The sequence below is a fragment of the Cheilinus undulatus genome, linkage group 16, assembly GCF_018320785.1.
Source record: "Cheilinus undulatus linkage group 16, ASM1832078v1, whole genome shotgun sequence".
Classification (NCBI taxonomy): Eukaryota; Metazoa; Chordata; class Actinopteri; order Labriformes; family Labridae; genus Cheilinus; species Cheilinus undulatus.
This window is the reverse complement of record NC_054880.1, coordinates 47,489,999-47,515,480: the sequence shown is the minus strand read 5'-3', so window position 1 is coordinate 47,515,480 and position 25,482 is coordinate 47,489,999. Positions and strand designations below refer to the sequence as shown.

The 25,482-nt window shown below is 42.3% G+C and overlaps 1 protein-coding gene across 5 annotated transcripts in view; it reads right to left on the bottom strand.

Moving 5' to 3' along the window:
- LOC121523492 (mucin-12-like) overlaps positions 1-25,482 on the bottom strand; it is a 74,745-nt gene that overhangs the window by 15,988 nt on the left and 33,275 nt on the right. For all 5 annotated transcript variants that reach the window (XM_041808402.1, XM_041808403.1, XM_041808404.1 and 2 more), the window contains 18 exons: positions 24,653-24,772; positions 24,007-24,064; positions 23,776-23,820; positions 23,635-23,691; positions 23,396-23,544; positions 21,947-22,048; positions 21,819-21,867; positions 21,657-21,737; positions 21,186-21,512; positions 16,582-16,650; positions 16,240-16,376; positions 15,879-15,980; positions 15,715-15,772; positions 13,868-15,630; positions 2,374-3,721; positions 2,143-2,264; positions 1,952-2,065; positions 1,157-1,214 (listed from right to left, as the gene is read on the bottom strand). In XM_041808402.1, coding sequence (XP_041664336.1) covers positions 1,157-1,214; positions 1,952-2,065; positions 2,143-2,264; positions 2,374-3,721; positions 13,868-15,630; positions 15,715-15,772; positions 15,879-15,980; positions 16,240-16,376; positions 16,582-16,650; positions 21,186-21,512; positions 21,657-21,737; positions 21,819-21,867; positions 21,947-22,048; positions 23,396-23,544; positions 23,635-23,691; positions 23,776-23,820; positions 24,007-24,064; positions 24,653-24,772 — 4,759 coding nt within the window. The remainder of the gene's footprint in view (positions 1-1,156; positions 1,215-1,951; positions 2,066-2,142; positions 2,265-2,373; positions 3,722-13,867; positions 15,631-15,714; positions 15,773-15,878; positions 15,981-16,239; positions 16,377-16,581; positions 16,651-21,185; positions 21,513-21,656; positions 21,738-21,818; positions 21,868-21,946; positions 22,049-23,395; positions 23,545-23,634; positions 23,692-23,775; positions 23,821-24,006; positions 24,065-24,652; positions 24,773-25,482) is intronic.

Sequence of the window (25,482 nt, the reverse complement as noted above, 5' to 3'; positions counted from 1 at the left end):
AGGCTGGGGTGGAGGAGGTGTAGCTTTCATCTATAAAGGAGGAGGCTGGGGTGGAGGAGGTGGAGCTTTAGTTTATAAAGGAAGAGGCTGGGGTGGAGGAGGTGAAGCTTTCGTCTATAAAGGAGGAGGCTGGGGTGGAGGAGGTGAAGCTTTCGTCTATAAAGGAGGAGGCTGGGGTGGAGGAGGTGGAGCTTTAGTCTGTAAAGGAGGAGGCTGGGGTGGAGGAGGTGTAGCTTTCGTCTATAAAGGAGGAGGCTGGGGTGGAGGAGGTGGAGCTTTAGTTTATAAAGGTGGAGGCTGGGGTGGAGGAGGTGTAGCTTTCATCTATAAAGGAGGAGGCTGGGGTGGAGGAGGTGGAGCTTTAGTTTATAAAGGAAGAGGCTGGGGTGGAGGAGGTGAAGCTTTCGTCTATAAAGGAGGAGGCTGGGGTGGAGGAGGTGAAGCTTTAGTCTATAAAGGAGGAGGCTGGGGTGGAGGAGGTGAAGCTTTAGTCTATAAAGGAGGAGGCTGGGGTGGAGGAGGTGTAGCTTTAGTCTATAAAGGAGGAGGCTGGGGTGGAGGAGGTGAAGCTTTCGGCTATAAAGGAGGAGGCTGGGGTGGAGGAGGTGAAGCTTTAGTCTGTAAAGGAGGAGGCTGGGATGGAGGAGGTGAAGCTTTAGTCTATAAAGGAGAAGGCTGGGGTGGAGGAGTTGAAGCTTTAGTCTGTAAAGGAGGAGGCTGGGGTGGAGGAGGTGGAGCTTTAGTCTAAAAAGGAGGAGGCTGGGGTGGAGGAGGTGAAGCTTTAGTCTATAAAAGAGGAGGCTGGGGTGGAAGAGGTGAAGCTTTAGTCTATAAAGGAGGAGGCTGGGGTGGAGGAGGTGAAGCCTTAGTCTATAAAGGAGGAGGCTGGGGTGGAGGAGGTGAAGCTTTAGTCTATAAAGGAGGAGGCTGGGGTGGAGGAGGTGAAGCCTTAGTCTATAAAGGAGGAGGCTGGGGTGGAGGAGGTGAAGCCTTAGTCTATAAAGGAGGAGGCTGGGGTGGAGGAGGTGAAGCCTTAGTCTATAAAGGAGGAGGCTGGGGTGGAAGAGGTGTAGCTTTGCAAACAGCAGCAGTGTGGTGCATTGGCATTAATGTATCATTGACTATTTGAAATGAGTGTTTGAGTACCATCACATACCTAAGCCTTCTGGAAGTGTTTTCAGTTCTTTGTAAACATCCATCTTCACTTCAACTCTCTGGCAAATAGAGACAATCACTCAGTGATTACTCAGATCAACATGACTGCTTGGTGAACATGATTCAGAGATGTGAAATGGTCTGTGTCTAAACCATATCAAGTCCTCTTGTTATGATTTAGACCAGTGGTTCCATCTGTTGGGTTGGGACCCAAAAGCAGGCCACAGAGCTTTTTCCAGGGGATCCTGAAGGTGTTCCTGGAAAAAACTGGCAACAGTCTATGATGCATGGTAGGTCTGAGCCAAAATAAATCTATACATCTTATTCTGTTTTCCATGATAACAAGTTCATTTTGGTCATTTTCTTGAAATCTAAACCTGCTTAAATGCTTTTATAAAGAAGACTTAACTGGTGTTCTTATTTTAATGTTTTTGTTTCTCAGAATCTCTAGAAAACAACCCAGATTTACACCTATCATGGGAAATGGAGAAAAACACATTATATGCATGCATGACAGTTCAGGGTCTCTATAATGACATGCTACTCCTGTCTTTTGTGTCTGTCACAGTTTCTTCCAGATCAGAACCAAACTTCAATAGTCATTGTTGAATAAATCTGATTTGTTGAACATTTTCAGAAATGTGGGTGGTTATGCTCATTCAGGAGGTTGAGGTGGTACCCCATACCCAACCAGTTGAGAACCACTGGTTTAGATGGTTGTTGATGACTACACAGGAACATGATACAACCTCCAGTAAACACTGGCGGTCATTTCTGATGTGTTAAAGAGGGTTACCTGAGGACAAGCAGTTCCAAGGCCTTTCTCAATCTCTGCCAAGTGGGTGACTATGTGGTCCAGCTTACTTTTAATCTCAGACGGATGGGTGGGACACCCTGGGTACTTCCTTTTCTATTAAAAACAAAAAAGCATTTAGTTTCAATCTTTTATTATGTCTTCTTTAGGAACTTCTGCACTGGCAGACCCACCGCATAGTTGAGCTTGTGTGTGTGGCTGATAAGATGACCTGAGTTTCTCATTCTGCAGGCACAAAGCTGACAGTAGAGCTGCTTCCTTTCCCCACATGTCACCTCAATGAGGTAGTTCACCCCTGAGGAGAAGAGACAACAGAAAACACTAAAATACAATAATGAAAAATGACTCAGGAGGAAAAGGGACTTTTCTGAATAAATATCCATGGAAATAAAATCACCACTCACCAATTTTCACAGACCTGTTACTGTGTGCAGCACTGTTAGGATTATTTGGAACATCAGCATTTGAACCCACAGGTTTCTTCACTCGTGAAGACTTCTCAGAGGATTCACTATTTCCACATTTGACTGAAGCTTTAGCAGAGTGCTCAGAAGACTGCATTAGTTGAGATGAGACTTCTTGTACTCCAGATGGACTGCTAGGTTCTGTGTTAGCTTTGTGTGTCGCTGCAACTTTAGTTAAAGCAGCTCTGTCAACTGAATCTGCAGATGGGTTGGTTGTTGCACAAGTATACGGGTTAACTCTAGAGGATTTGGTGGTAGTTGCACTAGTATACGGGTTAACTCTAGAGGATTTGGTGGTAGTTGCACTAGTATATGGGTTAACTCTGGAGGATTTGGTGGTAGTTGCACTAGTATACGGGTTAACTCTAGAGGATTTGGTGGTAGTTACACTAGTATACGGGTGAACTCTGGAGGATTTGGTGGTAGTTGCACTAGTATACGGGTGAACTCTGGAGGATTTGGTGGTAGTTGCACTAGTATATGGGTTAACTCTGGAGGATTTGGTGGTAGTTGCACTAGTATATGGGTTAACTCTAGAGGATTTGGTGGTAGTTGCACTAGTATACGGGTGAACTCTGGAGGATTTGGGGGTAGTTGCACTAGTATACGGGTGAACTCTGGAGGATTTGGTGGTAGTTGCACTAGTATATGGGTTAACTCTAGAGGATTTGGTGGTAGTTGCACTAGTATACGGGTGAACTCTGGAGGATTTGGGGGTAGTTGCACTAGTATACGGGTGAACTCTGGAGGATTTGGTGGTAGCTGCACTAGTATATGGGTGAACTCTAGAGGATTTGGTGGTAGCTGCACTAGTATACGGGTGAAATCTGGAGGATTTGGGGGTAGTTGCAGTGGCACTGGATGTTTTCTCTGCTTTGTTGCTGGTGGTTTCAGAGGCACTTGTGATGGGAGCTGTAGATGTGCTGGTTGTTAAACTGGTGCTGGAGTTGGCTACAGTCAGTTCGGCTGTCACTGCAGTGGAACTGGGGGTAAATGCTCCACATGTGGAGGAAGTCTCTTTCCTGCTGGGACTGGTTGTTATGTCACTATTGCTTTGAGCTGTAGACATCATTGCTGTGCTGTTTTCGGAGTTGCTACTTGTTGATTTGGCGGTTGTTGCACCAGCAGTGGTTGAGGATGCTGCACATGTGTAACCACCTTCTCTACTGATGGCGGGGGTAGTGCAGCTGTTGGTTTGAGCTGTAGATGCAGCTACATGTTTGTTTCTGGAGTTGCTACTTGTTCCTATACCATCTTCAGAGTCACCATCAATCTCCATAGCCACCACCTTTGAAATGAGACACACACATTCAATGAGTGATTATTTTCAGCTGTTGAGAAAATGCACTTCAAAGTCTCTCTGTGGATCTAATGTTAATTTCCATAACTCACTTCCATGAGGTCTCATGATCTCAGACACCTGTGGGTTTGATAGCAACAGCTGTATTCGATAATGAACAAGTGGGCGAATACTTTTGTCCATAGTGTACAGCTGAACCATTGTCAGGTTCATCCACCACAGGTTTACACATTGTTGCTACTATGTAATAACTGTCCAATACTGTCTAATCATTATTAGCGTACCACAGAATTTTTGGCTTATGTTCTTTTTTAATGTTTTTATTTTCAGTGTTTCCCCTACCATTATTAATTTATTTTAGTTTTAGTTTTATTTTGCAAAAATTCTTTGTTTTAGTTTAGTTTTTATTAGTTTTATAGTTTTTTTTTTGGGTACATGTCTGGACTGAGTCAACATCATACATTTTTAAAAACATATTCAAACAGGCTAATCTTTACTATCATTTGTTCATTTAAAGATGATGTTTTGAGAAGAAGTCTTAAACTAATCAATTCAGGCAATTTTACACCCACCACACTTGTGTGTAGGTGCCAGTCAGTATGGTTATGTCAAAGACTAAAACTAAGGATATTTTGTCTCTATTTTTATTTTATTTTCATTAGTTTTGTAAGCTCACAATACAGTTTTAGTTAGTTTTCATTTTTTGGTAAAGCTTAGTTTTTATTTAGCTTCATTTAACTAAAATGAGTTTTGAAATTTAGTTTTAGTTATTTAGTTAGTTTTAGTTAACTATAACAACCCTGGTATGAACCAATGTCTCGCTTGTTTTACGTCTGCGATAGTAAGGGAGCGCTGAGTTTTGGATGGCAGTTGCGCACAATTTATTAAATTCTTGCTACAAGTCTGACACTTAATACAGGAAAATCTTGCAATCCCTGTATATCACGCTGCAAGCTGACAAACTGGTGGGAAACATGGTAAAAATCAGCGACAGTTGGGCTCATGTCCGCACCAGCTCCCTCTTAATCTTCTCACCACAGCAGTCAGAAATACGCACGGTCCCTCACAGGTGTGTGGGGAGGATCAGCTCGGCTCCTATACAGACTGACTGAGCGGCCCATCCACGAGACACCTGACGATCATTTTATAATTCATTCATCCGGGATCAATAAACTGGAGGATGATCCCGTTTGCCTTTTTATTTCTCGTGTGCATGTTTCTCATAGCGCCTGATGCTGTTAGCGATATGATTATTATTTTCGCTCTTGAATAAACCTCATCCACACACAGATTATGACAGAAACTCAACTTTTTTAAATGTAGGAGTGTTGACAAAAGATCACACAGGAAAGAGACAGCAGGAGGAGACAGAGACATGCAATGTGTGGATAATAGTGAAGAGCGAGAACATGAGTAGATAAAGTCAGTGGAGACAAATAAGTTTCATCATAAAGCACATTTACCTATTGACATCATTTTACCTATTATAAATACAAAATTCGACTGCTTCACCTCAGATGGGATAATGATAATAATAATAATAGCTTGGACTTATATAGTGCCTTTCATGAGACCCATGGTAGCTTTACAGAAGAGTGGAAAACAAGACAACACATGAGACAAACACTAAGTTGAGTGTATGTTAAGGCGAGACTGTAGGCTGTGGTGAACAGGTGGTGCTTAAGGTGTTTTTTTAAACATGTCCAAGGAAGGAGTGTTGCAGATGCTTTCAGGAAGGGAGTTCCAGAGGATGGAGGCTGTAGTCCTGAACGCTCTGTCTCCATAGGTGCAAAGTTTGGTGGTGGGAACTGTGAGAAGGCCCGCGTCTGAGGACCAGAGGCTCTGGGTTGAGGTATATGACTGAAGGAGGTCAGAGAGGTACTGAGGGACAAGGGCATGAAGGGATTTGTAAGTGAGGCGGAGGATTTTGTACTTGATGCGGAATGTAACTGGGAGCCAGTGGAGGTGGATGAGGGTTCGGGTGATGTGCTGCCAGGGCCTAGTGTGGGTGAGAAACCTGGCAGCAGAGTTTTGGATGTATTGGAGCCTGTCCAGGGCTTTGTGAGGTACCCCAGACAGGACTCCACTGCAGTAATCCAAACGGGAGCTGATGAAAGAGTGGATGAGTGTCTCCGCAACTGAGTCTGTGAGTGATGGTCTGAGTCTGGAGATGTTCTTTAGATGGAAAAAGGCAGTTTTGGTTACGGATTTGATATGGGACTGGAAGGAGTCCATGATGATGCCCAGATTTCAGACCTCGGAGGATGGGCGGATGGATTGACATCAAAATGAAGTACGAGATCTCCAACCTTCCTGAGCAGTGCTTTGGGGGCCACGACCATGAGCTCTGTTTTATTGCTGTTTAGTTTGAGTTTGTTGGCTGACATCCAGGTTTTAATTTCTTGCAGACAGTTGACCAGTGACTGAGGGGGGAGCTGAGTGGATGGTGTGGTGTGTAGATAGAGTTGTGAGTCATCGGACTAGGAATGGAAGCTGAGACCATGTTTACAGATAATGTGTCCATGAGGGAGCATGTAAATGATGAAGAGAAGAGGTCAAATAACAGAGCCTTGGGGCACGCCTCAGTTTACAGGGTTGGGGTTGGGGTAGAGCGGGACTTGCCGATGGTGACAAACTGTTTTCTGTCTGAGAGGTAGGACTGAATCCAGGAGAAAGCTGTTCTGGTAATGCCCAGGTGGTTGAATAGGCTGTTGAGGAGGATGGTGAGGGAGATTGTGTCAAAGGCTGCAGAGAGGTCGAGGAGACTGAGTAGGCTGATTTTTCCGTAATCAGCTGCTATGAGAAGGTCGTTAGTGATTTTAATGAGGGCGGTTTCACTGCTGTAGTGTGGTCTGAATCCTGATTGGAGGGTTTCACAGAGCTCATGGTGGAGCATATAGTGATGGAGATGGTTGGCAACTGCTTTTTCCAGTATCTTGCTGAGGAATGGAAGGTTGGCGATCGGTCTGTAGTTGTTGAGGTCCTCCGGGTCCGAACCTGGCCTTTTGAGAATAGGTAATACTGAGGCCAATTTGAAGCAAGAGAGGGCTATTCCAGTTCTTAGAGAGGAGCTGATGATGTCCACCATGATGAGGCACGGGACAGGTAGGTATGCTTTGACCAGGGCCGTGGGCATGGGATCCAGAGAGCATGTAGAAGCCTTAGTCTTGGTGACCAGCTTGGTCACAAGGAGGGTGTTGACAGGTGAGAAGGAGGATAGACAGTGCTGAGGCAGGTGAGACCCAGAGGTAGCAGTGCCATGTGGGGGAGGGTCAGGTACCAGGAGTTGCTGGTGGATGGTGTTTACTTTGTCTCTGAAGAATTCCTGGAACTTGGAGCAATGATCAGAGCCGCCTGGGGTGATTTTGCTGGTCCCTGATGAGAGTGGAGTAACAATTTGTTTTGGCTTTGGTGAGAGCATCTTTGTAAGAGCTAATATGCTCTTTGTAGGCTTCCACGTGGACAGTGAGGCCTGATTTTTTTGTGTAGTCTCTCCAAACAACATCCAGAGGTCTTCATGGCACAGCGTTCAACTGTGAACCAAGGGGCTGGACAGGAGTATGAGACAGAGTGGCATTTGAGGGGGGTGAGAGAGTCAAGTCTGAGGAATAGAGCAGTGTTGTAGTGGGTCGTCAGGTCATCCACAGTGTTCGTGAGAGTTTTTGGAGCCAGATGGATTTCAAGCAAATTTGAGAGGGCTGGTATGTTCACAGATTTAAGATTGTGGAACGTGATGATGCATTTGGTGCGCTGTCTTGAAAGGGACACAGGAACAGTGAAGAGGACAGCATAATGATCAGAGACAGCTAGGTCCAGGCACTGTAGGTTGGTTGGAGTAGTCCCAGTGGAGCACACAAGATCCAGAGTGTGAGTAGGTCCTTTAACATGTTGTGTGATGCTGAAGCAGTCAAGTAGGGATAAGAATTCAGTGGCAAGTATGCAGCGGGTGGAGTCGACATGGATGTTGAAATCACCAAGAAGGAGTGTGGAGAGAGACCTGGAGCAGACAGAGGTGAGTAGCTATGACAGCTCAGACATGAAGGTGGTGGATGCCTTAGGGGGGCGGATAACATTATTTCTCTTCTCTCTAACACAGAGTACAAAGTGACGGCATTACCTCAGATAACCTAGACAAGCATATTTAGCTAACTTTATTAGCTTCATTAAAGGAGTTTGGACACCATGTTCAGATGACATCTCTAGTTTGTGGGGTTGCTGAAATTCTTATTTCACAAACTAATCCCCCTTTAAATGTGGGAATTATATTGGTAAAATTATCCATGAATCAAGTTGTCAGCTCTTTAGTTTGGTAAATTTCAAGTTTTGTATTAAGAATTAATGATAAATTAATATTGTAAGAATCACATCCCCGATGCACTTAGACAGTGAACAGCATGTTTAAAACACTGTTGTGAGAGACATATTCATACTATACAATATACTTTGTCACAATATAAGTACCACGAACGTAGCAACACAGGTACTGAGCATTACAGAAAACATTATTTAAAACTTTCAGCTCATATTGATTTAACAAAAATGAAGCAGTATTTATTATTATTATTATTATTATTATTATTATCACAATATATATATATGTATGTATAGTAAGTTAACCATGGCATGTTATTGTGAAAATAATAATGTACTAAAATTTTCTATGAGCATGTATGTGTCATTTAAGTTCTAAATAGTAAAAAACACAGACGCACCTCCAGTTGCAGTATATTAATACTTGAATTATCTACATTTTTGGCTCTCTAATAGTCATTTTGAATCATTTAATAAACAAAAAAAGAATTGTAAACCACTTTATATACAAACGACTCTTTACCATCACTTAAATGTAAACGTGTGTGTTTTTAATCAGAAAACCCTTCATCCCTCAGATACTTGCATTTGTTTATGGAACAGTCTTGCCTCTGGCAATATGGCGGACATGTCGACGTATCGCGGCAGCGGGCATACACAGTCAATGAGGCGTCTACTAATGTCCGTGAGCTGCTGTACTTAAATACATGTATTCAATGTACTTCCGCTTTAGCACCGGAAGTTTCGCTCATATTAAGATTTACAGTAGCGGCCCCAGTAATAAGGCGGATATGTTTTTTTCTTTTTTTGCATTGCGTATTCACTACATAGTGAAGGGAGTGATTTCGGACACAGCCGAGTGAGGAGACAGACCCATGTCTGCTTATCAGCAACTTTCTTTGTAAAAAGCTGGCGAATGGATGTTGAGATACAACCAAAACTGCGTGTACATACTGCAGTGATGAACTGTCTTTACACCGAAGCACAACAATCAAGACGTCAAGACATCCACGGGTCCATATCTATGGTCTTCAGTTCCACCTTCAGGCAAACACATCTGCTAATGTTAGCAATGATGCTAACAACAACACAGGATCACCATGGCTATCAAGCTGCAGCGGCGGAGTCCAACAGACCTGGATCTGTCCACAACATCTAAGCTAACTGATGCTATCGCTACTGGGTGCTAACTGATGCTATCGCTACTGGGTGCTAACTGATGCTATCGCTACTGGGTGCTAATTGATGCTATCGCTACTGGGTCCCCAGAGACTGCACAGCGTCAACATCGTTGACGACAAGGGGCTTAGAGACCACGGATGGGGGATCAATACTGGTTCTGTGTTTTTGAAATACCCTAAAATCAATAACCTTTTAGCTTATCGATACTGCTATCGTCTCTCACAGGCTCTATGACGTAACAACCGGAGTACAGAAATACATCCAAAGAGCACATAACAGCACATCAATACTGTGGATCACATTAAACTAGAACCTTGTACCTTTAACTGTCTGCTTGAGGAACAAACTCCGTTCAGCTGCATCAGGAAAGTTTTCTTCTTCAGCTGCCCTGAGAAATTATGACAAAGGCTCCAAAACTTTGTAGTAAGTCCTGTTTTTTTTAAAAAGAATAAGTCTAGTGTAGAAATCTTAGGCGGAACAGGCAAAATTGAAGTTAATGAGCGAACAACGAGCTGAAAGACGGAAATATGAGGCGTTCAAGTAACCTCAGTAAATTAGACGACTGTATTCTTTATATATATGTATATATATGTATGTATGTATTATGATGCATTCAAATGTCACAAAAATGGGAAAATTTAGCTTGTAAGAAGAAACGTCAATAAATACAGTTGTGAATATGAATAATGTGTTTATATTTGAGGGAGCAGATAGATGTGACAGACTGAATCATAACTTTTTAACCCAAGCACTTCTCAGATAAGACCTGTAATTTAAATGTTAGCTCTCATTTTGTCTTTCCACCAAACTATAGAAAGTATTGATAGTGGTGCCAATAAGGACTTGGATAAATAAGGGGTATTGATAAGGGTATCAATATCAAAAAAAATTAACCATCCCTAGAAGTTATTTTGTACCTGATGTGTTTTTCTGCTGGGCTTGTTTGCAGTTTAGAAATATTATTACTCAGAGAATTCAGACATTCTGATTTACAAACCATTACAACTAAGCTGAGATGTTAAATGTTAAAAACTATAGTATACATTTCTTTATTTAAGCACCATACTAGTACTTCTTTTATCTCAAACAAAAATGCAAGTAAATGGTTCTATTCTGAATGTATGATTTCTAAATGATAGTGTTTTTCAAAAAGCACTTTCAGTGTGCTGTACATAGAATTCAATGAATAAAAATAAAACACTTGACAATAACAACTTTTACAAATATCAAAACATAAAAATATACTTGAACTATAAAAAATGTGTAATCGAGTAACAGCACTAATATACAGTTGCAAGAACAGTATGTGAACCCTTTGGGATTTCTTGGATTTCTGCATAAATTGGTCATCAAATGTGTTCACTTAAGTCACAACAATAGACAAACACAGTCTGCTTAAACTAATACTGCACAAAAAATGATAATTTTCATGTTTTTAATTCACAGTGCAGAGTGGAAAAAGTATGTGAACCCCTAGGCTAATGACTTCTCCAAGAGCTAATTGGAGCCAGGAGTCAGCCAACCTGGAGTCCAATCAATGTGATGAGATTGGATGTGTTGGTTAAAGCTGCCCTGCCCTATAAAAAACACACACCAGTTTGAGTTTGCTGTTCTCAAGAAGCATTGCCTGATGTGAACCATGCCTGGTACAAAAGAGCTCTCAGAAGACCTACGATCAAGAATCGTTGACTCGCATGAAGCTGGAAAGGGTTACAAAAGTGTCTCTAAAAGCCTTGATGTTCATGTGTCCACGGTAAGACAGACTGTCTACAAATGGAGAAGGTTCAGCACTGTTGCTACTCTCCCTAGGCGTGGTCGTCCTGTAAAGATGACTGCAAGAGCACAGCACAGAATGCTCAATGAGGTGAAGAAGAATCCTAGAGTGTCAGCTAAAGACTTACAGAAACCTCTGGCACATGCTAACATTTGTGTTGACAAATCTACAATAAGTAAAACATTAAACAAGAATGGAGTTCATGGGAGGACACTAAGGAGGAAGCCACTGCTGTCCAAAAAAACACATTGCTGCACATCTGAAGTTTACACAAGAGCACCTGGATGTTCCACAGCACTACTGGCAAAATATTCTGTCCATAGATGAAACCAAAATTGAGATGTTTGGAAGGAACACACAACGCTATGTGTGGAGAAAAAAAGGCACAGCACACCAACATCAAAACCTCATCCCAACTGTTAATATGGTGGAGGGGCCATCATGGTTTGGGGCTGCTTTTCTGCCTCAGGGCCTGGACGGATTGTTGTCATTGATGGAAAAATGAATTCCCAATTTTATCAAGACATTTTACAGGAAAACTTAAGACCATCTGTCCACCAACTGAAGCTCAACAGAGGATGGGTGATACAACAGGACAACGACCCAAAGCATAGAAGTAAATCAACAACAGAATGGCTTCAACAGAAGAAAATACGCCTTCTGGAGTGGCCCAGTCAGAGTCCTGACCTCAATCCCATTGAGATGCTGTGGCATGACCTCAAGAGAGCGATTCACACCAGACATCCCAAGAATATTGCTGAAATAAAACAGTTTTGCAAAGAGGAATGGTCAAAAATTCCTCCAAACCATTGTGCAGGTGGGATCTGTGACTACAGGAAATGTTTGGTTGAGGTTATTGCTGCCAAAGGAGGGTCAACCAGATATTAGCCTCGGGGTTCACATACTTGTTCCATTCTGCACTGTGAATGTTTACATGGTTTGTTCAATAAAAACATAAAAACACATCATTTTTTTGTGTGGTATTAGTTTAAGCAGACTGAGTTTGTCTATTGTTGTGAATTAGACGAAGATCAGAACACATTTGATGACCAATTTATGCAGAAATCCAAGAAATCCCAAAGGGTTCACATACTTTTTCTAACGACTGTATACATACAGTGCTTCACAGATTTATTAGACCACCTGTCATATTTGTCTCAGAAACCATCCAGCATCATGAAGTGCTTTAATGGGGACTCTATCATTTTCAGTCAGCTCTCCACGTTTTACCATTTTGAACAGGAATGAGGAATTTCAAACTGAATTCACCCAAATTTGAGACGGCTCACTGGGCTTCTTTGAGAAGTCAGAAATAAATCAAGCATAACATTCAAGCACTAAAACTCATTTTTCTCTTCAGGAATGACAGTAAATAACTATAATTTGACATATTAATCAGAAATATTAATGTGCTTTACTATCTATTCAGTTTTTTTGTAGATCAGTAAATTTGAAAATTCATGGATAACAATAATAATTCTATTTTAGCATTAAAAATATCATCTGGGTTAAAGAGCTTCTACATATTGGTGTATTAACCATTGCAGAAACATAAACATGATTTTGGTAATTACCAATGCTGTTAATTTAGGGCAGCTGTGACAGAAACCTGACTTTGGTTAGGGTTAGGGTGGTCTAATACACTTGTCAAGCACTGTGTATATATATATATATATATACACACACACACACAATTACAATAAATATAACAATATATCGATATCGGGACCCCTGTATCGCGATATGTATTGCATCACCAGATTCTTGTCAACACACAGCCCTATCTCTGATTGCATCTACATCAGTTCATTCATGTTCGCACAGATAGGGAGTTTGTTTTGGCCACAAATACTGTGGAGCTTATTGCTCCCTTCTCAGTTAAAGAATTTTCTTTATTAATTCATTTTACTACTTCATGTAAAATCTCTGTTGACAGCATTTCAACAATAACCGTCCTTTTTGTATTTTTTTTTTTTAAGTTTTGATCTATTCTTGTTATTGTATTATTATTCTCACTGTGTATTATAATTTGTGTGTGCAGACCCCTGCCCAAGATGTAACATGGGTCACTGCTACGTATCGACTATGGCTCACGTGTAGGTAAAGGAAATAAATAGTATTTTAATAGACCACCTGATGCCAATCGGACACTGTGCCACCTTTTGTCGGTGATACAGTGTTTTCTCACTTCATGTTGGCAGTAACAGACAAAAAAGATCAGAGAATTTTGAGTATCCTGTGTCAGATAGACATCTCAGAAGAAGCGCTGTAAAGCCAGTGTGCAACAATCCTGACATGCACCAAACCCTGAGGTGTGTGAAGGTGCGAGGGCAGCATTTAGTTTGACTGTTCTTCATATGATTTTATTATCACTGACCATTATTCATTACCCAAACAGAGTAACACCCACACTCTTCTGTGAGAAGACATGGAAGAAAAACTCATCTAGACCCTCTTTAAAGGACACAAACACACAGATATGTCATCCATGTTGTTTTGTTTGGTTGGTGTGCAAAGAATGGCTTCGTCTTTTTGTTTCTTCATGCAGGCTTTTTGTTTATTGTCTCCATGGGTTACACGTTGCATTACTTCTTCTTGTTTTTCTGCCTTATTGTCAACATGTCTTACAATGCTCAACATGAACCAGTATTGCTGCCTAGCGGTCAACTCTAAAACCTCTCAATCATCACACATGTCAGCCCGGTTATATACAGATTCTCCACAAGTGAAATGTACAGAAACAAACAGAACAACATCGGGAAATCAATGCAAATAAGCTGAAGCTGAGTCCAAGTGTTAACTTCGACAACAGAAATAGGAGGAGTGAAAACGGCCCTATCAACCTGAACTAGACCACACTGACTCACCTGATAGTTATCCTGGAGAGCAGCGTCTTCATGCTGAGTCTGAGGTTTGGACAAGGGGTCTCCAGGTTGAGCATAAGACGGAGCATCAGGTGGAGCGTCAGAATGAGCCTCAGGTGGAGCTTTAGATGGAGCGTCATGTGGAGCCTCAGACCTAACCTTAGACCGAGCCCCAGACGGAACCTCAGACGGAGCATCAGGTGGAGCGTCAGACCAAGCCTCAGGTGGAGCCTCAGAATGAGCCTCAGACTGAGCGTCAGACAGAGCCTCAGATGGATCTGATGGAGCCTCAGACTGAGCGTCAGACCAAGCTTCAGACGGAGCCTCAGAATGAGCCTCAGACGGAGCCTCAGATTGAGCCTGAGATGGAGCCTCAGACTGAGCGTCAGACAGAGCCTCAGATGGATCTGATGGAGCCTCAGACTGAGCCTGAGATGGAGCCTCAGACTGAGCCTCAGACTGAGCCTGAGATGGAGCCTCAGACTGAGCCTCAGACTGAGCCTGAGATGGAGCCTCAGACTGAGCCTCAGACTGAGCCTGAGATGGAGCCTCAGAATGAGCCTCAGACTGAGCGTCAGACAGAGCCTCAGATGGATCTGATGGAGCCTCAGACTGAGCGTCAGACCAAGCTTCAGACGGAGCCTCAGAATGAGCCTCAGACGGAGCCTCAGATTGAGCCTGAGATGGAGCCTCAGACTGAGCGTCAGACAGAGCCTCAGATGGATCTGATGGAGCCTCAGACTGAGCCTGAGATGGAGCCTCAGACTGAGCCTCAGACTGAGCCTGAGATGGAGCCTCAGACTGAGCCTCAGACTGAGCCTGAGATGGAGCCTCAGACTGAGCCTCAGACTGAGCCTGAGATGGAGCCTCAGAATGAGCCTCAGACTGAGCGTCAGACAGAGCCTCAGATGGATCTGATGGAGCCTCAGACTGAGCGTCAGACTGAGCGTCAGACTGAGCCTCAGACTGAGCCTCAGACTGAGTGTCAGACTGAGCCTCAGATGGAGCCTCAGACTGAGCCTCAGACTGAGCCTGAGATGGAGCCTCAGACTGAGCCTCAGACTGAGCCTGAGATGGAGCCTCAGACTGAGCCTCAGACGGAGCCTCAGACGGAGCCTCAGACGGAGCCTGAGATGGAGCCTCAGACGGAGCCTCAGACGGAGCCTCAGACGGAGCCTGAGATGGAGCCTCAGACTGAGCCTCAGACGGAGCCTCAGACGGAGCCTCAGACTGAGCGTCAGACTGAGCCTCAGACTGAGCCTGAGATGGAGCCTCAGACTGAGCCTCAGACTGAGCCTGAGATGGAGCCTCAGACTGAGCCTCAGACTGAGCCTCAGACGGAGCCTCAGACGGAGCCTCAGACGGAGCCTGAGATGGAGCCTCAGACGGAGCCTCAGACGGAGCCTCAGACGGAGCCTGAGATGGAGCCTCAGACTGAGCCTCAGACGGAGCCTCAGACGGAGCCTCAGACTGAGCGTCAGACTGAGCCTCAGACTGAGCCTGAGATGGAGCCTCAGACTGAGCCTCAGACTGAGCCTGAGATGGAGCCTCAGACTGAGCCTCAGACGGAGCCTCAGACTGAGCCTCAGACTGAGCCTGAGATGGAGCCTCAGACTGAGCCTCAGACGGAGCCTCAGACTGAGCCTCAGACTGAGCCTGAGATGGAGCCTTAGACGGAGCCTCAGACCAAGCCTCAGGTGGAGCAGAGTTTAAGGGGGATTCAGGAACTATTCCCTCTGTCTGTACTGCCTTTACTGTCTGGAGGGCTGTGAGGAAATGATGGAAAATACTTTACTTGTTGGACTCTAAAAGAATAAAAATCAACTTTAAAAGAGGAGATTAACACTGACCCAAATCAAAACTCTGATGTAAGACCTTATTGTAGATCTCATCATCCAGATCCACAACCTGGAGTCCAGCAAAAAAAAAAAAGAGAAAAAAAAAAAAAAAAGGTTAATAATCATTTCAAATCTCCTTGGACTTGTTATAGGAGTTTATACGACAGAAGCCAAACCTGAGCCTCTCCATATCCCATGTCCTTCTCCAACAGAGAAGCAAAATGGGAGAATTTCATCCCCTTCTTCATCCCTGGTGGACATGGGAGCTGCTGGAAACCCTGATGGTAGAAACACACCAGCTGAGCTTTGAGGGCTGTGCATTTGACCACGTGTTAGTAAAATTAGAAGAAAGAATTTTCAATGTTAGGATAAAAATATGAACAGTTGGGCCAGTATGGCTGAATTAATTATGATTCTGTAGTATGCACCAGGGTTTCACTCACTCTTAAAAAGGTCAGACTTTTAGGATCACTTTAAGTATTTAATTTGATGTTATCTCTCCTAAAGAGTCTAGAAGTCTGTTTGACATTGACCCACCACCAAATACATCTTCTGGTGCTGCGCTCTGGTAACATGGCTGATCACTTCGTTCTCCTGGATCTTCACAGAGCAGCACTGACAGAGGTAGATGGGATGGCGTCCATCACAGCAGCATTCAATAAGAGCACTTAAGCCTGGAAAACATTTAAACATGAAAGAAAGCAGTATCAGTCTTTCCTCTGAGACGAGCTGGTAGAAAAGCCCCAAAGACATGAAAACTATCAGACAACAGGAGGAGTAATTTCCTTTCCCATCACCTCTAAACCAGAAACTACCCAACAATGATCTGAACATAGATTAGTCAGCAACTAGAAGGGTAAGAAAATCAAAGGAACAGACCGATCACAGGCGCTCTGCTTGTCTTCTGGAGATATTTCCACAGGCGGTCAGGTTGTTGGAGCTTCAGTGCTGTTAAAAAAAGTACAGATGGAACCACAGTCTGACTCTTTCTCACTGAGATCCATGAAGAAGCACATGAAGAAGAATCCAGAAACACAGGAGGGAGCATCTTTAGTCATGACCTAAAACAGTGAAACAAGCCAACGTCTTTGTCCTGAACACAACCTACCAGACAAACACACAGCCCTTGTCTGGAAGCTTATGGATCCAGCAGGTGCTTGCTAATGCTAGCCAATCACTGCCATGCACATGCAGATAACAAACATGGGTTTACAGGTTAAACATCAACAGCTACCAACAGCCACCACTAGTGATGGGTGTGGTTATCCTGCAGCCTCGTTCTCTCGCTGCATCATTCTACTATTCTTTGGTTCATATTTCAAACATGGCTCAGCTCTGGTTCAAGCCTTTACAGCTCACATGAATCACCTCAGATTCCCTCCACCGACCATTCCAGCTGCTTTCTAGGAGTGTGAATATGAAGCCAAAGAAGAAAGACGAAGATAACCAGAAGTCATGCCACACAAACACGCAAAATGCACAAGCATGCACAGTCAGGATCCACTGGAAACTGAAGAAACTCAGATTAAGCACTGATATGAAATACTACTGTTGGTTATGAAATGCTCCCTCTTAGACTTCACAGTCAACATGGCACACCTGTGAAGATCTCAGACCAGCATCTTCAGGTCTGCAGAGCTACTCTGCTCTGATTAAGGCTGAACAATCACAGCTTCTGCCAGTTTGTTCCAGAGAATTCACCAAACCAGCCCCATCTCCAGACTTGCTCCTCAAACGGGCTTGAACCTGTGGCCCACTGGTTCCCAGTTCAGGTTGAACCGTTTGCAGAGCTTATCTGATTGTCTAATTTTTCCACTTCCACACAAACTGAAATAATTTCCATAAAGTACATTTGAATTAGTAATTGCTTATTATGATTATTAGGTCCTGAGATGGGATAATGATTGGCAGCAACATTTATTTTCATGCATTTTTTTTTTTTTTTTTCTGTAGTGTCAGATTTAAAGAAAAACTCACAAATTTGTTCTTTCGGGCAGAAATCAGCCACCTCCCCAAAACTGCTGTAAAAATTAGGGCTGTCAATAGATTAAAATTTTTAATTGCGATTCATCTCACAAATTCCATAGTTAACTCGTGATTAATCACAAATTAATCACACTTTTTTTGTCTATTCTAAATGTACCTTACAGTACTATTTCTCAAGATTTAAATACCCTTATCAACACAAGTGGACAAAAATGTTTTCTTTATGCAAATGTTTGTTCATGCCAACAACCCAGAACAACAACAGTTAAAGTCCAGAACATTCTCCAGTCTGAGCTCAGAGATACTGAACGCTGCAAAAATCTGCTGAGAGCATAACATGGTAAACTCAAGACCAACAGATGGAGATACTGACCTTAATGTAACATTACTGAATCATACCACAATGTAGAGTCAAACTTTAGACTTCTAGAAGTTACCTCCTCTGTTCTCAGCAGCTGAACACAGAACAACAGATCTCATCATCACACATGGACATAAAGAAGTCAAGTCTCTGCTGAGAGCTCAGCAGTAAGGCACAGACACATCTAATGGTGTTTCACTGTTCTGATGTGAGTAAGGTGGACACATCTGCCCTGCTCAGGAGAAAAAGCAAGTCATTACTTAAAAATGTCTGCTATTATTTATCATGTTTTTACTTTCAAACTAAAAAATGTAGTCCAAATGTAAAATAAATGCTGACAGTAAGAAATGACTGTCATCAGTCCAGTAGATTTACTGGAATGATGTCAATAAACACACATATGAAGCCTCTTTTCAAAACTCATGAACACACAAAGTAAAAGAAGTCTCAGTGAAGAACTTTTAAGGTGTAGTAAGAGGACTGAACCATCTCTTCATTCTTCAGATCATAGAAGAGCTACAGATTTAATCTAAAACCATGTTTTCTTCCTAAATAAAGGAGAGCCACAGTCTAATAATGCTTTCAGCTTCTATTCTGATACTCTACAGAGCTCATTCACTAACCTCTGCTCTCCTGTCACACACCAGCCTCTGCTGCTCTGTCTCCTCCTCCTCCTCATGATGCAGCTGTACATTCACCAGCATCAGACAATCTCCTACAGGGACTGCAGAGGCTTTGACAGTTTTGCAGCATCTTGATTGACTGTTATGTAAATTTGGCGTTTATTCACAGTTCCAGTCGATCGTTTTATTAAGTTTCGTTTTTTTCTGAATGCTTTCACTTTCAAGCAGGAGCTGCGTGGGGATGAGAGCGGACCTTTAGGGGACGTGATCAGACCAGTCAGCAGTCAATAGCGCAGCTGTGGTGCCGGTTCATGGCAGATATAATAGCCTAAATAAATGAATAAATCATACTGGCCCAAAAGTGCGTCGGCACACCGGGAAATGCCCGGTCTACCAGATACCGAGTCCATCCCTGCAGAGTTGTCTGAGCGTCTCCATTGTAAACAAATCCAGCATGGCGAGGGGGGCGGCTCTCTGCATTCGCGGTGTGCATGGCCAGCGAGTGGTGCGGGCTATATAAGACTCTACGAACTTCCTGTAACTCTGTTCATGTTGACAGTAGGAGAAAATAACTTCAGTCTTATCTGACATGATCTGAAAGCTGAACCTGTCACTCAAAAGTCCTTGTCCTTTATCCATTTCTGCTCGCTTGTACCGCATCACGACGGCGCCACTTCCTGGTCTGGCAAACTACGGGATGGGTCGAGGGTCATACAGAACGTGCATGCGTTAATCGTTCGACAAAAAAAATTAGCAGCATTAAAAGCAATTTGAGTTAACGCGATATTAATGCGTTAACTTTGACAGTCCTAATACATATCAAATAATAAATGTATTTTGGGAAATTTTAACCCTTTAAAGGCCAGTATGGTTCCTTAACCCCACTGTTTTTTCATTGAAAAAAACTTATACTGCTGTAAACTGCTGTAACATGTTTTTATGATTGAATAAACACAGAGTGTGCATAAAGCTGGACATTAAATAGACACACACACACGCCCACACATCCCATCCTCACCTGCACCTGCACACACACAATCATCATCCAACATCAAAAGTGGCACACACTAACATTTCAGCAGCAAGGTACTCTTTTAGAAAACAGTCCAAAGTGTGAGACTTTGTTGCATGCTTAGAATGGAGAAAAAGTAGGAGCATCTGGTTAACTAATTTAAAAATTAAACACTGAAGGCTAATAGTACAAAATTAAATCTTAACATCAAGGTATGGATTGGTTTAAGTTAGGATAAATGTGGGATAAAAATGGCATTTTCAATGGTCTTCAGTGGGGCAGTTTTTGTCTGAAGGAACAAATTTGTCGGTTTTCTCAAAGCTTAGCCATTTTGGCTAATTAAATAAACATACAACTATTCAAAAACTTGTTAAAAATTATTAGGGTGTACAGAAAATGGTCCCAGGAATCTCTGAGGGTGAAGGGGATTATCATTTTTGTGTCACTTGTTTTGATTAGGAAAAACATATGTAAATCACAAAAAAAGAGGATTTTTGCAAATCATCCTGAAAAAAAAACACAATTTAATGTTACACAACGAGCATAAAATCTCTGCTGCTGTAAAAGAAATGTATTCAGCTAGTATTTTTACACATTTCCAATAACATTAGTATTGCAACTTCTGTGGTTTGCAGATTGCAGCCGTATTATGATTTAATCTAATTTGCGATTTATCGCCCAGCCCTAGTCCAGGTCCCTACAGACTAAGCTGCTCCTTCCTCTCTTTTCTTTGATACATGTCTTTTCTTTCCATCCTCTTTGTGGAGGAAGAGAAACCAATCAAAGTGGCACAAATGTGAGAGGTCTTTGCCTTGTACCCCAAACATCTTCTCCACAGTGGGCTAAAAGCAGCTGCTCTCAGGAGGTCAGATCCCCTCACTCTCAGATCACTCATCAGATCTCACTTTGGTGAGTGATTCAGTTCAATCTCCAGACTGATTTAATCCCTCATTAAAATAAAGCTGCCAGGCCAGACTAATATCAGCTGAATTTAGTTCTATGTCTGACTTCATTTGATGTCAACCAGGAGTGAACTTGTGGTCTGGACTCCTTATGTTTTAACAGGACTTACTAATAAATCATGAGGCGTATTTTCTTTCAGCTCTTGTCAAACAGTACAAACTCCTCACAGCCTGTGATTTCTATTATATGGTATCAGATAAAACATAAGCAGAGCATAATACAAGCGTCACAGTTGTTTTTCTTGAACAAACTTCACACCTATTCACAGGTTGTGGTGTGAAAACACCAACAGTTCAGATCAGATGAGGACCACTGGCTCCATCAACTCTGTTATTTTCTGCAGCTGCTGTGTTTCAGCCACCACTCATTAATGCTGTGATAGTGTGGCATTAGCAGAAGGACTTTTGTATGGCCATCTTGGCTTCCCTCCCTTCCCGCCCTCCCTGTCTTAGGGACATGTGTGAAGCATTAGTTCAGGAAAACTTCAGAGGGAGGCTGACTACTGACTAGGCTCTAAATCACAGGAGCATGCACATACCTCTGTCTCTGACAGTCTGGCCAGGTTTGACGTCTGCCTCTGCTGCCGTTTCCCTGCTCTTTTCCTCATGCAGTCTTGTCACTATTGGCTCTTCGATCATCTCCTCCTTCAGTGCCGGGCATGTCTTACTGCTCTGTGTCTCCTCTGCACAAGCTTTCACTGATCTGTTTTCACTCTGTGTTGGACTCTTCATGTCCACTTCCTCTTCCTCTTTGACTCTACTCTCTGGTTTATTGGTGGTGTTAGCTCCTCCTCCAGCCTTCTCACAGTGCTCCATAGTCTTTTTCTCAGAGCCGTCTTTTTCTGTTGTCAGTGTGACTCTGGGGACTGTGGAGCATGTGTTATTCATCATTAGCACTTTAAAGCAATAAAACACAAAGAGTCCTTGATTTAAAGAGACTCTGGTCTCAGCTGTACTTGGTAACATACAGTCAGACATGTTTCTAATGAGTAGGATCTGGTGTAACGTACCCAGCTTCTTTTTGGCAGTGATGGGGGGTAAGAGTTTTCCTCGCCCTTGTTTGTGTTTGATATATGTGAGGAGGGAATATGCTGGAATACAAAAAAATGGTAAAGTCAAAAAGAAATGTATGGTAGCAGGTGCTGATGTCTTCTATCATAACATAAACTCACCCTGTTGATATGAGCATGGCTCCCAAATGGACCGGTCTAACTGGATTTCCTTTCAGAGGAGAGCATTTGAACATGAGACCAGGATTAATGATAAAGAGGCTCATCTCTGTGAGACAGAAACCTCATACCTGCACATTCAGTGTGGTGTGATCACTTCCTGCCTGCTTTGCCAGGTCCAGCAGGATCTCTGAGTCCATTCCTGGATTCATCGACCCAGGGTGGAAACTTTTCTACAAACACACAAATGTAAACTCTGGTTAAAGTCATCATTTTTCTGTGAAAACAAACCACTGACTGGTACTTAATATGAAGTCCAACCATGCTTATTTCTCTGCTAGCGCCCCCAGGGGGACAGTTATGTAAACCATACACAATTTTAATGATTGATAAGAGCGACCAGGGTAGGGTACTTTGTCCAAACGATGCCAGCCCTGCCCCTTTCTGGGGGAAAACATTCCATAAAAATGAACAGCAGTCAGCGGGGAAGATTGGATCATTAGGGTTTAAAAGTGAAAAATATTAAAGCCTTGTCAAACTCACAGCCATGGTACCATTTTAGCTACTATTGTTATTCAGCACACTCAAGTCTTGATTGCAGTGTAGTTTCTAAATTTCAGCATCCCGAATAATGCTCGAAGTTCATCATCATATAGTCAGGATTGAACAGGTCATAGAAGCAGCTTTATCCCTTTAAATGTGTCCATGTCAGTGGATGGTCTTAAAGGTCAGATTTTTATCTTATGGTGGATGAACTCACAAACAAAAATGTGCAAAAATTTAAAGTGAACACCCTTTAAAAAATAGACCATATTCCTGTAACCTAAAGGTTGACCTTTCAGACATCATCAGACCGTTGTGTGAATGATGGAGCTTTATTCCTGCTAGAATGTGAAATATTACATTCATGCATAAAGTAGAGGATGCTAAAATGATTAAGTGTCCCTTTACTTAAATGACAAACTAGATTGAATTAGAAATAAACTACAACAGAGGAAATAAAGTGTTGGCACCAAAACTTTCATGGAAAAAGATCCCTAACCCAAAATATGACATAATCTAATGTAATTATTTAACTTCTTTTCCTTGTCTATAAGAAATGTAAATTGTTATCAGAACTTCATTGCACTTTGTAAAATATATTTTCTTTAGAGATGCTGTAAATACCAATTTTTAATATGGAAGTTGTTTATTTAAGGGACCAATCTTCTTTTCTTATTTGTCTTGCACTACTTCTCTTGAAAAAAGTAAAAGTGACTGATTAAATAAATCAATATTTCTAATTAGAGAACTCGATTAATCGCCAGAAGAATCGATAGAGTACTCGACTACAAAAAGAACCAGTTACTGTAGCCCTTATATATATATATGTGTGTGTGTGTGTGTATGTATACTACATCCATCCGTCCAGCAGTGCTGTTGTCTCTAGCCGTTGTTATTTGTTAATCTGTCAGAGGTTTAATGTAGGAAATCTCTGAAATGCTGCCGTTTCTCCTCTGTAGTAGACTCATAAACTGTCAGGCAGGAGGAGAAAATAAGATAATCTCATATGGACCAAAGTTGTCCTTAAAAATACTCACTAGAAATGCTGTGATGTGTTCTCGGCTGAACACATGGGTGTAAAATTCCTTGTTTATAAGCCTCCTCCGACAAAGCGTACACAAGAAGCCCACTTCCGTGGGCTGACCAAGTCTGTCACAGATATAGTGCATGACCATGAAATGTCTACCTGCAAGAATTAACAGAAGAAACAGTTCAAAACATTAGCTACAGAAGAATTAACCTTCTCTGAAAGTCTAATTTAATGTCTGGGACTCACCCAGGAGAGGAAACTTCCCGTTTTCTTTGTCTTTACTGAACGTTTCACACTTTGGAACTGAACATAAAAGCAAGTACGCATGAGACAAACGTTAAAGAGGTGTACGTGTTTTCATCTCGATGAGGATGCTTTATTACTAACCTCCTCTCCTTAGAGGAGTGTAGTGGTTTCTGAGAGTCATCATCACTGCAGACAAAAACAGGAAGAACAGAGTCAGAAAAACTGATTTCTGTTTAATAAAGAACATTTTCATTAGAACTATGAAAGTAAACACAAACTAAAAAGATTTAACATGAGGCCATGCTTCCATTTAAAAAGTACCACACCACATGGACTTTCAGAGGAAACGATGGAGGTTTGACCAGCTCCTACCTGTGGTGTAGCATGGTGGGAAAAGCTGCTTAAAAATCCGGTATGGCAGATCAAGGATCTACAGAGAGAAAACAGCCAATCAGTGATGACTACAGGAGAAAAATAAGCCAATCAGTGATGACTACAGGAGAAAAATAAGCCAATCAGTGATGACTACAGGAGAAAAATAAGCCAATCAGTGATGACTACAGTGAGGAAACAGCCAATCAGTGATGACTACAGTGAGGAAACAGCCAATCAGTGATGACTACAGGAGAAAAATAAGCCAATCAGTGATGACTACAGGAGAAAAATAAGCCAATCAGTGATGACTACAGAGAGGAAACAGCCAATCAGTGATGACTACAGGAGAAAAATAAGCCAATCAGTGATGACTACAGGAGAAAAATAAGCCAATCAGTGATGACTACAGAGAGGAAACAGCCAATCAGTGATGACTACAGTGAGGAAACAGCCAATCAGTGATGACTACAGTGAGGAAACAGCCAATCAGTGATGACTACAGAGAGGAATCAGCCAATCAGTGATGACTACAGTGAGGAAACAACCAATCAGTGATGACTACAGAGAGGAATCACCCAATCAGTGATGACTACAGAGAGGAAACAACCAATCAGTGATGACTACAGAGAGTTAGGCGTCTTACCTTCATGGTCATTTGGTGTGCCTCTCTTTCTCTTTCCTTCGTCCAGGCCAGAGACCACAGGTCTCCAAAATCCTCCTTGTTCTCCCATCCCAGAGGAAGCTTCCAGGGATCCAAGTAGAGCTAAAATGTTGAGACAAGAGCTCAGATACTGTGTTGGAACAAGTTCTTTATTTATTGTCTTCCAGGCCTCTAGGGGCACAGTCTCTCAGTTAGAACAGTCCCATTCAACAGAGTTAGGGAAGTGATGTCACAGGAACTAGTTTTCTCCATGTTCCTACAAGAGATGGTGTGTTTTAATCTTATCGTCAGCCATCCGTTTGTTTCCTTTTGAGTGGCAATATGAGTGAGTATTGTAGTGAAGGTTGTTATTAGAGTGTATATTGTTAAGTATGTTATATATATTTGCAGCACATTTAGTGTGGTTCACATGTTAGAGAGCACGTGGAGACTTGCGTTTGTTGCACATACAGCAGTGTTTTTTTGAATTATTGTGATTTACCTCATTATAGTCACCTTCAGTTGTTCACTTAATTTTATGTACAGTACTTACCTGATGTGATATGCCTTTGATTGTAAATCAATACCTTTGCAATCTTGTATATCATTTCAGTTTCACACCTTTTTAGCATTAAATCCTGTTCAACCACAACACCTGCCTGTTCCTTGGAGGATGAGATGCAAAGGGGAGTGTAGCTGGCTGTGAATCCTAATATAGGACAGAAGTCACATTAGGTGCAACAGTACAGATACACTGACAGTTCTACCACATTAGATTGGTACTTTAATGACTAAAAAGTGCAAAGGACTTTTTAGACCTGCATTGTACATGA